Genomic DNA, 12,272 nt, shown 5'->3' with positions numbered 1-12,272 from the left:
ATGGCTCACATCACGAGAACCTCGCGAGGTTTGCGTTCCCTTGATCCCTCTTCCCCTCGCGAGACAACCTGGTGAGGCCGCTCCTGAGGAGGTATTGTGTCGTCCGCCTCGCGAGGGTCTTGAATGCTTGTTGGTGAAGATGGGTCGTATGGGCCCACTTCCAGAGCCACGCCGTGGGCCGCAGGCAGGCAAGTCTGGGGACCCCCGTTCCCAGAACACCGACAAATTGGCATGGCTGCACTGGGAAGGTTTTTAAGAAATAATCAAGAAAGATTGGGAGAGGCTAGCCATTGGTCGTACACCGATTTAGTGATGGAATTATAAAATAAGGGCCATGAGGCAACACCTCTCTGTATGGGCGAAACACATCAATGGGTTAAATAAAAAAGAAAAGCATCGCCTTTGTACCATCATTGATGACCTCGACAAAATTGCAGAGACCCGCACCTTATCTCATCATGAGATTGAATTGAAAAATCAATCTAATGAGAAGGTTGCCCGTCTTTTGCGAGAAGAGGAGATCAAATACTACCAGAGGTCCAAAGCTAAATTCATTCTAATGGGAGATAGTAATACAAGATACTTCCAATTGCTCGCCAATGGTCGACATAGGAAGAAATGTATTCATAGTCTCCAACAGGATGAGGGGCGGATCAAAGGTCAGAGGGAGCTCAAAAACTATATCACCAGCTACTACAAATCTCTGTTCGGAGCGTCGGATGAAGGGAATGTCACCCTTGACGAGACCCGAACAGATGATATTCCACAAGTCACGGCAGAAGAAAACGATATCCTCACGGCACCTTTCTCAAAAGAGGAGGTGAGAGCGGCGGTGTTCCAAATGGAACACAACAAAGCTCCAGGCCTGATGGTTCCCCGCATAATTCTTTCAGAATTTCTGGGATATCATCAAAGCTGACCTTTTGGAGTTGTTCAAATGTCTTCATGCCGATCGACTTGACCTATTCAGGTTAAATTTTGGCGAGATTGTTTTGTTGCCGAAGATTAAGGAGGTTGAACGGATTCAGCAGTTCAGACCCATATGTCTCCTTAATGTCAGCTTCAAAATTTTCACCAAGGTGGCTATGAATAGGTTAAACTTGATAGCTGACCGTGTTGTCCGTCCATCTCAAACGACCTTTATGCAAGGACGAAATATACTAGATGGTGTATTAATCCTGCATGAGACCGTCCACGAGATGCACCGAAAAAACATGAGTGGAGTGATATTCAAAATTGACTTTGAAAAGGCATATGACGAAGTCAAGTGGTCTTTCCTTCAACAGGCCCTAAGGATGAAAGGTTTCTCCGATAAATGGCGCCAGTGGATCCACAATTTTGTAACTGGAGGTAGTGTGGCCATCAAAGTCAATGATGATGTAGGCCATTACTTTCAGACAAAAAAAGGACTACCGCAGAGTGACTCCATGTCACCAATGTTATTTAACATTGTCGCTGACATGTTGGCGATTCTGATTGAGCGCGCCAAGCAGGACGGCCAGATTGTAGGAGTAGTGCCACACCTTGTGGATGGTGGCCTCTCTATTTTACAATACGCCGATGACACAATTCTTTTTATGGAACATGATATGGACAAGGCTCGAAACTTGAAACTCTTGCTTTCAGCATATGAGCAAATGTCGGGTCCTAAAATAAACTTCATAAAAGCGATTTTTTTCTGCTTTGGAGAAGCCGTTGAGGCGGCGACCGATTATGCTGACCTATTTGGTTGCGCACATGGCCAATTCCCAATTAAAAAGCTAGGAATACCGATTCATTGTCGACGCCTCACCACTGCAGAGTGGAAGCATGTAGAGGAGCGTCTAGAGAAACAGTTGAGTAGTTGGAAAGGCAAACTACTCTCAGTTGGAGGATGGTTGGATTTGATTAACTCTGTCCTCACGAATATGGTTCTCTATATGCCTTTTTTCTTCCTACTCCCAAAAGGGGTCCTACAAAGACTGGATTATTTTAGATCCACATTCTTTTGGCAAGGAGATGGTGAAAACAAAAAATACAGGCTGGCCAAATGGATCGTAGTTTGTAGGCTGAAAGACCAAGGAGGGCTCGGAATTCATGACTTGCAGGTCAAAAATGAGGCCCTACTCAGTAAATGGTTGTTGAAACTTCTTACCGAGGTTGGTGTTTGGAAAACCATGCTGCACAACAAGTATCCAGGTCAAAAGGCGGTGTCCCAGGCATTTTGGAAACCTGGCGATTCACACTTTTGGGCTGGCCTAATGGCGGCAAAGAAACATATCTTTCGCTTTGGGTCTTTTGCGATGAAGGATGGGTTGGAGATTCGTTTTTGGGAAGGCATCTGGCTAGACAATGCCAATCTCCGAGAACATTATCCAGGCTTATACAACATTGTTTGCGATAAGAATAAAACTATTGCGCAAGTGCTCAGTTCATCCCCGCCGAATATTTCGTTTAGGCGGGATTTGACTGGCCCCCGACTTGTGTCATGGCATAATCTTTTATCCCGACTGGATTCGATTAACCTGACACAAGTCTGAGATGTGTTTTGCTAGAACCTTACTACATTAGGGTCTTTCACTGTAGACTCGATGTATCGTGCGCTCACACATTCTGAGGTACGAGTGATTAATAACAAGAAATTTTGGAAGTCCAAGATTCCACTAAAAGTGAAAATTTTCATGTGGTATCTTCGTAGGGGAGTTGTGTTAACCAAAGACAATCTCGCATGATACAACTGGCAAGGGAGTAAGAAGTGTTGTTTTTGTATTCATGACGAGACAATCAAACACCTTCTTTTCCAATGCAAGTTTGCACGTTCTACGTGGTCAATCATCCAAATAGCATCAAATTTGTATCCGCCCACATGTGTTGCCAATATTTTTTGTCATTGGTTGGACGGTATTTCAAATAGGTTCAAAATGCTAATAAGAATGGGAGTGTATTCCTTAATTTGTTCACTTTGGCTATGTAGAAATGATTTGGTTTTTAATGGAAAAATGCTTCTCCTCTACAGGTTATTTTCCGGTGTACGCAATTGCTACGTATGTGGTCTATGTTACAACGACCGGAGGACCAACCGCTGTTCAAGGCAGTGTGTATGCGATTGGAGCAGGTGGCTATGGAGGTTTTTTCCCAACATGGGAGGCAACATAACCTTCGGAGCGATCCATCACCTCCATAGACATAGGCATAGTGTCGACCTATAGGGCCCTACTGTTGCCGATTTGTCGAGTTTTTTTTCATCAATTTTTGTCAGACCTTCATATTGGGCCATGTGCATCCTAGTTATGCAGAGGCCGGGTGTTACTCATAATGCTTTGTATCCGCTTGATGCTACATTTTGAGATAATAAAATCACCCTTTATCGAAAAAATCAATATAGCCAGCAAGCTTTACTATATGCTCACTCATTGAGGAACCCTCTTTCCTCTCGCATTTAATCAAGGCCTTGGTTAATTCAAAATGTTCGGTCCTTGCTTGCTTCTTGGATAGAACTTCCAGTGACCCAATTATGAAATGAGTAGTAGATCATTTAAAACTCTTCTGTAGTTCAGGATCCATGCAAGTTAACATGTAACACCCAATATGCGATTATATCCCACACGTGTCGAGACATGACTTAGGGGCATAAGCGCATATTAGTCTCATCACAAGGATGGTTATATCTTCGCACAAACCTTGTAATGAAAGGTGAGAATACTAGATAAAGGCTTAGACTCACCACATGTCTACATCATAATATTTAATCATTCATACATTCATCCAAAAGAAGACAGGGTCCAGCTACGGACGAAACCAAACGAGAAAAGACATAACCACCCATGCGACAATCCAGATCGACCCGACTAGAAGCGACTACTGATCATCCGAAAACGAAACATACATACAACCACGAGATCCTCGTCATACTCCCACTTGAGCACTGTACCATCACCTGTATCTGTATTGGTACCTGCAACTATTGTAGTAGGAATCTATGAGCCAGTGGACTCGGCAATCTCATTCCATGATATCAATACGAACAAAGCTTATGGGTATGGCATGATTAAGTGGTGAGTTTGTAGCAATCTCTAAGCATGTTTAAGTGGCTAAGTTATGAGTACAAGAATGAGATGAGTGTTCTACGCATATCGCTCACAAACTATTATGATCAGGAAGTGATCCTGAACTACTTACGGGTCAATCATAACCCCACTGTGTTCTCTTCTCGAACTTCGTCGAAAAGAGACGATCACGGCTACAGACGCGGTTGGTGTACTTTAATTAAATTTAGTGTCAAGTTCTCTAGAAATGGATATTATAAATTTCCAAGTTGCCCATAACCGCGGGCACAACTCTTGAAAAGATTTAGCCTTGTAGGGGTGCCCCAACTTAGTCCATCATGAACTCTCACAGTCCGCTTTGGAAAACCTCAACCTCGAGATAGCCTGAAGTATCCTCGGAATCCCGGTGTACAATACATTTCGAAAATGGTAAACCAAAACCAGCAAGACCTCCCGACATACCGACACCCTAATAGGAGCCGCACGTATCTCATCTCAAGACACGATCGAATCGTCCAAACTTTCGGTAGACCAATCTAGGGTTGCCCCTGGCGGCCACCGACGGTTTACAGGTTTGGATCAATGCTCATGAGGAGCACTCGCCGGTTTGTTGATTAAGAATCCTCGGGTTAATTACTCCCTATGCAGTTTTAGTTGTTTTTAGGAAAATGTTAAAGCCAAAGTTGGGTCTTACAGGAAGAGTTTAATTCAAAGAGAAATGTCAAGGGGGGCATAAACCCCAACTGTGTAAGGAACGTAAATCACGGAACATAACACCGGTATGACGGAAACTAAGGCGGCATGAGTGAAACAAAACACGAGGCAAAAGGCCGGGCCTTCCACCCACAACCAAGTATATGGATGCATTAATTAAATAAGAGATATTGTGATATCCCGTGATATCCATGTCCCAACATGGAACAATCTGCACTACACCTTCAACTAGAAATGCTATAAGAGGGGCTGAGCAAGCAGTAACATAGCCAAAGAATGGTTTGCTAGGAAGGTGGGATTAGAGGTTTTTTCATGGCAATTTGGGAGGCTGTCAGACAAGTAGTAGGCAACGCGACATAGCGATAGCAATGAGACATCTAGCAAAGCAAAGATAGTAGTGATATCAAGGAATGATCATCTTGCCTGAAATGTCCTCGGTGGGATCGAAACCTTGATCCTCGTAAACATTCTCACCACGATCCTCGGACTTGAACTCATCTCTCGGTACTTGATGTCACTTGAAGCTACGTCGGTATTTCCCCAAAGAGGAAGCGATGATGCAGTACAACTGCGGTAGGTATTTCCCTCAATTGTGAAACCAAGGTATCAATGTAGTAGGAGAACCAAGCAACACTATGTATACGGTACCTGCACACAAAGAACAAAAACTTGCAACCCGACGCGTAAGAGGAGTTGTCAATCCCTCCACGGTAAAAAGATAGATGATTTTGTGGTAGATTGGATAAATAGCTCTCAGTAAAACGCAAAATAAAAGATAAAAATAATAAGTGCAGCAAAGTATTTTTGGATTTTTGGAATAATATATCTGAAAATAAAAGTGGCAAATAATAGATCGGAAAGCAAATATTATGAAGAGTAGACCCGGGGGTCGTAGATTTCACTAGTGTCTTCTCTCGACAAATAGCACATGGTGGGTAAACAAATTACTGTTGGGCAATTGATAGAAGATCAAATAATTATGACGATATGCAAGGCAATGATCAATATATAGGCATCACGTCCAATATTAGTAGACCGACTCCTTCCTGCATGTACTACTATTACTCCACACATCGACTTCTATCCAGCATGCATCTAGTGTATTAAGTTCATGGAGAAACGGAGTAATGCAATAAGAACGATGGCATGATGTAGACGAGATCTATTCATGTAGGAATAGCCCCCATCTTGTTATCCTTAATAGGAACGATACATATGTGTCTTGCTGCCCCTTCTGTCACTGGGAAAGAACACCACAAGATCGAACCCATCACAAAGCACCTCTTCCCATGGCAAGAAAAATCGATCTAGTTGGCCTAACTAAACCAAAGATTCAAAGAAGAAATATGAGGCTATAAATAATCATGCATATATGAGATCAAAGAAAACTCAAATAATATTCATAGATAAAAGATCTAATCATAAGTTCAAACTTCATAGGATCCCAACAAACACACCACAAAAAGTCATTACATCAGATCTCCAAGAGACCATTGTATTGAGAATCAAAAGAGGGAGAGAGGAAGCCATCTAGCTACTGCCTACGGACCCGTAGGTCTATGGTGGACTACTCACACATCATCAAAGAGGCACCAATGAGGAGATTGAAACCCTCCGTGATGGTGTTAGATTGGATCTCGTGGTTCTAGAACTTGCGGTGACTGGAATTGTGTTTCGCTGACTCCCCTAGGGTTTCTGGAATACTTGGGAATTTATAGGGTGAAGAGGCGGTGTAGGAGGTTCGTGGGGGGGGGGGCACAACCCCCTGGGCGTGCTAGGGCTCCTGGGCTCCACCTGGTGGGTTGTGCTCCACACGGGCGTCCCCTCTGGTGCTTTCTTTGTCCACTAGGTGTCTTCTGGTCCAGAAAAAATCTCCAAAAAGTTTCGCTGTGTTTGGACTCCGTTTGGTACTGATATTCTATGAAGTAAAAAACCAACAAAAAAACATCTGGCATTGGGCACTATGTCAATAGGTTAGTCCAAAAAATGATATAAAGTTGCTATAAAATGATGGTAAAACATCCAAGAATGATAATCTAACAGCGTGGAACAATAAAAAATTATAGATACTTTGAAAACGTATCAGCATGCCCAAGCTCAATTCCTACTCGTCGTCGAGTAGGTAAATGATAGAAACATAATTTTTGATGTGGAATGCTTCCTAACATGTTCATCACATATTCTTTTCTTTTGTAGCATGTACATTTGGACTTTTATATGGTTCAAATCAATAGTCTAGTTTTCATATGAAGATTTCAATACTCAAGCATATCAATAAGCAACCATGTCTTTCAAAATATCAACACTAAAGAAAGTTATCCCTGTCCCATCATGCTCAATCATTGATCCATTCATGAAACACACTCACATGTTAGCTACATCCAATGATCAAGTATGATCATAGTGCTCCCTAGTTGGTGCTTTATAAGAGAAGATGGAGAGTCAAATAAAAATAAAAATTGCATAAAGTAAATAGATAGGCCCTTCACAGAGGGAAGTAGGGATTTTTAGATGTGCTAGAGCTCAAAGCTTAAATTGAGAGATAAAATTGTTTGAGAGGCATACTTTTCCCGTCAACGAAAACGACCAAGTAATTCCCAACACTTTCCATGCTAGATATATCATAGGCGGTTCCCAAACATAAAATAAAGTTTATTCCTTTTTCCACCATTCTTTCACAATCCATGGCTAGCCGTATCCATGGGTGCCTTCCATACCAATACTTTCCAAGGAATTTATTATTTGACAACAGAAAGTGAAATTATTTTTTTATTTCGGGACTGGGCATCCCTATCACCGCCATACTCTCGTGCAATGACAAGTGAATAAACACTCATCTTGAGAATAACACATCTAGCATGGAAAATATTGGCCACCCCCTACCGCTTCATGAGCGGTACGAACACAGAAAAAGGAAATTCATTTTGAAAATTTAGAGATGGCACATCCAATTTGCTTAAAACGACGTGCAAATATCGCATATAGGTAGGTATGGTGGAATCATATGGCAAAACTGGTTTTAAGGATTTTGGATGCACAAGTAGTATTTCTACTTAGTACAAGTGGAGGCTAGCAAAAAGATCGAGAAGCAACCAACCAAGAAACAAAAATTCACATAAGCGAGCATTAAGCATAACTAACACCGAATAATGCACCAGAAGTAGGATGTAATTTCATTGCATAACTATTGACTTTCTTGCTTGCATAGGGAATCACAAACTTAACACCGATATTCTTACTAAAGCATAATTACTCACCAACATGACTCACATATCACTATCATCATATCTCAAAATATTACAAGGAATCAAGTTTATTTTGTCTAATGATCTTCATGAATGTTTTTATTATATCCCTCTTGAATATCTATCACTTTTGGACTAAGTGAAGCATGAGAGAATTTCTTAAAAAAATTGCTAACTCTCAAATAAATCTAAGTGAAGCATGAGAGTATTTCTCCAAAAATATTAAAGCACACCATGCTCAAAAAGATATAAGTGAAGCACTAGAGCAATTCTGTAGCTCAAAAAAATTATGTGAAGCATAAAGAGCAGTTCTAACCAATCATAGCATAATTTTGGCTTTCTCAAATAGGTGTGTACACAAAGGATAGATGACACAAACTAAAAAGTAAAACACGCAAAGACTCATATAATACGAGATGCTCCAAGCAAAACTAGTGATATGTGACGAATAAAAATATAGCTCCAAGTAAAATACCGATGGTCGTTAGAAGAAAGAGGGGATGACTTCTGGGGCATCCCCAAGCTTAGTTTCTTGGTTCTCCTTGAATATTAACTTGGAGTGCTATGGTACATCCCCAAGCTTAGGCTCTTTTCACTCCTTATTCCTTCATCCATCGTGATCTCACCTAAAACTTGAAAACTTCAATCACACAAAACTTAACAAAACCTTCGTGAGATTTGTTAGTATAATAAAGCAAATCACCATTCTAAGTACTGTTGCAACCCATTCATATGTTATTATTGCATTATATCTACTGTATTCCAACATTGCCATGGCTTATACCCCTGATCCAATCCATAGATTCATCAAAATAAGCACACAAGGCAACGAAAACAAAATCTGTCAAAAACATAACAGTCTGTAGTAATCTGCACTTCGACCATACTTCTGTAACTCTAGAAATTATAAAAAATAGGACAATGTAGGCAAGTTATATATAAATCTTGTGTAAAAAATTCAGAATTGTTCGTGACTTCTGTGATGTTTAAGAATTGTTTTACTGGACGCAAAAGTTTCTGTGTTCCAACAAGATCAAATCAACTATCACCAAACATAATCCCAAAGGCTTTACTTGGCACAAACTCTAATTAAAACATGAAAAACACAGTCATGACATTAGCATAATTGTGCAAAAACTCAATAACATAAAGAACAAGGAAAAAAACAAATATTCACTGGGTTACCCCCCAACAAGCGCTTTTCTTTAAAGCCTCTTAGCTAGGCACTGATAATTTTTATGATGCTCACATGAAAGACAAGAATTGAAATGCAAAGAGAGCATCATAATACATGTGACAAACACATTTAAGTCTAACATACTTCCGATGCATAAGGATTTTATGAGCAAACAAATTATCAAGACAAGAAATACATAGCATATGCAAGGAAGAAGAAAGAAACAATATCAATCTCAATGATACGTCTCCAACGTATCTGTAATTTTTGATTGTTCCATGTTATTATATTATCTGATTTGGATGTTTTATATGCATTAATATGCTATTTTATATGATTTTTGGGACTAACCTATTAACCTAGATCCCAGTGCCAGTTCCTGTTTTTTCATTGTTTTAGAGTTTCGCAGAAAAGGAATACCAAACTGAGTCCAAACGCAATGAAACTTTCGCGATGATTTTTCTTGGACCAGAAGACATCCAGAGGGCTTGGAGTGCACGTCAGGAAAGCCACGAGGCGGCCACAAGGTCGGGAGGCGTGCCTAGGGGGTAGGGCGCACGCCCCACCCTTGTGGGCCCCTCGTGACTCCACCGACCTATTTCTTCCTCCTATATATTCTCAAATATCCTAAAACCTTCCAGGGGAGACACAAAACAACTTTTCCATCGCCGCAACCTTCTGTACCCGTGAGATCCCATCTAGGGGCCTTTTCCGGCGTCCAGCCGGAGGGGAGTCGATCATGGAGGGCTTCTACATCAACACCATTGCCTCTCCGATGAAGCGTGAGTAGTTTACCTCAGACCTATGGGTGCATAGCTAGTAGCTAGATGGCTTCTTCTCTCTCTTTGATTCTCAATACCGTGTTCTCCTCGATGTTCTTGGAGATCTATTCGATGTAATACTCTTTTGCGGTGTGTTTGCCGAGATTCGATGAATTGTGGATTTATGATCAGCTTATCTTTGAATATTATTTGAATCTCCTCTGAATTCTTATATGCATAATTTGATATCATTGCAAGTCTCTTCGAACTATCATTTGTTTGGCCAACTAGATTAGTTTTTCTTGCAATGGGATAAGTGCTTAGCTTTGGGTTGAATCTTGCGGTGCTCGATCCTAGTGTAAGAAGGGGAACCGACACGTATTGTATTGTTGCCATCGAGGATAACAAGATGGGGTTTTCATCATATTGCTTGAGTTAATCCCGCTACATCATGTCATCTTACTTAACGCGTTACTCTTTTCTTATGAACTTAATACTCTAGATGCAGGCAGGAGTCGGTCGATGTGTGGAATAGTAGTAGTAGATGTAGGCAGGAGTCGGTCTACTTGACACGGACGTGATGCCTTGGTAATCCCCAAGTGCAGGGAATCATCGTAGCAATTCCCAGTGGTGGAAGTGATAAGTATGGAGTGTCTAACCCACAAGGAGCTACAGGTAAGATCCATATTCTCTCAAGTCCTATCTTCCACTGATACGACTCTAAATACACCGAACGTTTGCTTCCAACTAGAAACGAGAAATAAAACTACGTTGTGGGTATGAAGAGGATAACTTTGCATGATATCGGAGAGCTAAAACATAAAAGTAGGTGCTGTTATCATAAAGTTAGAATACATTACTAAATATTATAAATAACGAGTGTGGAATAATGATGGGTCGGTGTGCGGAATTATCCTAGGCAATCGTTAACAAGACCGATAATCACTATTGCAATTTCATATGAGGGAGAGGCATAAGCTAACGTACTTTCTCTTCTTGGATCATATGCACTTATTATTGGAACTCTAGCAAGCATCCGCAACTACTAAAGATCAGTAAGGTAAAACCCAACCATAGCATTAAAGTATCAAGTCCTCTTTATTCCCATACGCAACAACCCCCTTACTCGGGTTTGTGTTTCAGTCACTCACCAACCCACTATAAGCGAATCATGAATGTATTGCAACACCCTAGAGCGGGAGTCCCTCACGCTTGCGCGACACGGAGAGCACCATAGGGCAGCACCAATAACAAAACATAGAACTCATACCAATCTAGATCATCAATCAACCCAAAGACAAAGGATATCTACTCAAAACATCATAGGATGGCAACACATCATTGTATCATAATATGTGGCATAAAGCACCATGTTCAAGTAGGGATTATAGCGGGGTGAGGGAGAGTGGACCGCGTAAAATAGATGAAGATGGTGATGTTGATGAAGACGATCACCGCGACGATGATTCCCTCCCGATGGCACTCCGGTACCACCGAGAGAGAGGAGGAGAGGTTCTCCCCCTTGTGCTTCCTCCTCCATGGCCTCCCCCTAGATGGGGAGAGGTTCTCCCTCTGGTCCTTGGCCTTCATGGCGATGATGGCCCATCCGAGATCCTCCTCCATGGCCTCCGGTGATGATGGCCCCCTCCGGTAGGGTGCCAGAGAGGGCCTAGATTGATTTCTCGTGGCTACAGAGGCTTGCGGCGGCGAAACTCCCGATATAGGTTATTTTCTGGGGGTTTCTGTATTTATAGGAATTTTTGGCATTGGTTTCATGTCAGGGGGGGTCTCCGAGTCGTCCACGAGGCAGGGCCCCATGCCCAGGGGGGCGGGTGCGCCCCCCACCCTCGTAGACAGCCCAGGACTCTTCTGGCCCAACTCTTTTGCTCCAGGGGCTTCTTTTGGTCCATAAAAAATCAACAAAAATTGGCACGTCAATTGGACTCCATTTGGTATTCCTTTTCTGTAAAACTCAAAAACAAGGAAAAAACAGAAACTGGCACTGGGCTCTACGTTAAAAGTTAGTCCCAAAAATCATATAAAATAGCATATAAATGCATATAAAACATCTAAGATGGATAATATAATAGCATAATACTTCATAAATTATAGATACGTTGGAGACGTATCAGCATCCCCAAGCTTAATTCCTGCTCGTCCTCGAGTAGGTAAATGATAAAAGAAATAATTTATGAAGTGTGAATGCTAGCAGGTGCACAAGTTTGATCAATGATAATTTCAGTCACCTTTTCTAGCATCATTATATGTCATAACAGTAGCTCATCTCATAAAACTTTTCATGATCAAATAACAAGCTATTCACATGTTAAAGTATAGATCATAAACTTTC

General features: G+C 41.4%; 1 protein-coding gene across 1 annotated transcript; it reads left to right on the top strand.

Annotated features, from left to right (window-relative positions):
• Positions 1–334: 334 nt before the first annotated feature.
• On the top strand, positions 335–919 carry LOC120963348 (uncharacterized). The gene has a single exon (XM_040387971.1). It carries the CDS (start codon positions 335–337, stop codon positions 917–919), a length of 585 nt encoding a protein of 194 aa, XP_040243905.1.
• Positions 920–12,272: the final 11,353 nt, after the last annotated feature.

This window comes from Aegilops tauschii, chromosome 4, assembly GCF_002575655.3.
Source record: "Aegilops tauschii subsp. strangulata cultivar AL8/78 chromosome 4, Aet v6.0, whole genome shotgun sequence".
NCBI classification, from domain to species: domain Eukaryota; kingdom Viridiplantae; phylum Streptophyta; class Magnoliopsida; order Poales; family Poaceae; genus Aegilops; species Aegilops tauschii.
Note: the sequence above shows the minus strand (reverse complement) of the source record. Positions and strands in the feature narration are given on the sequence as shown.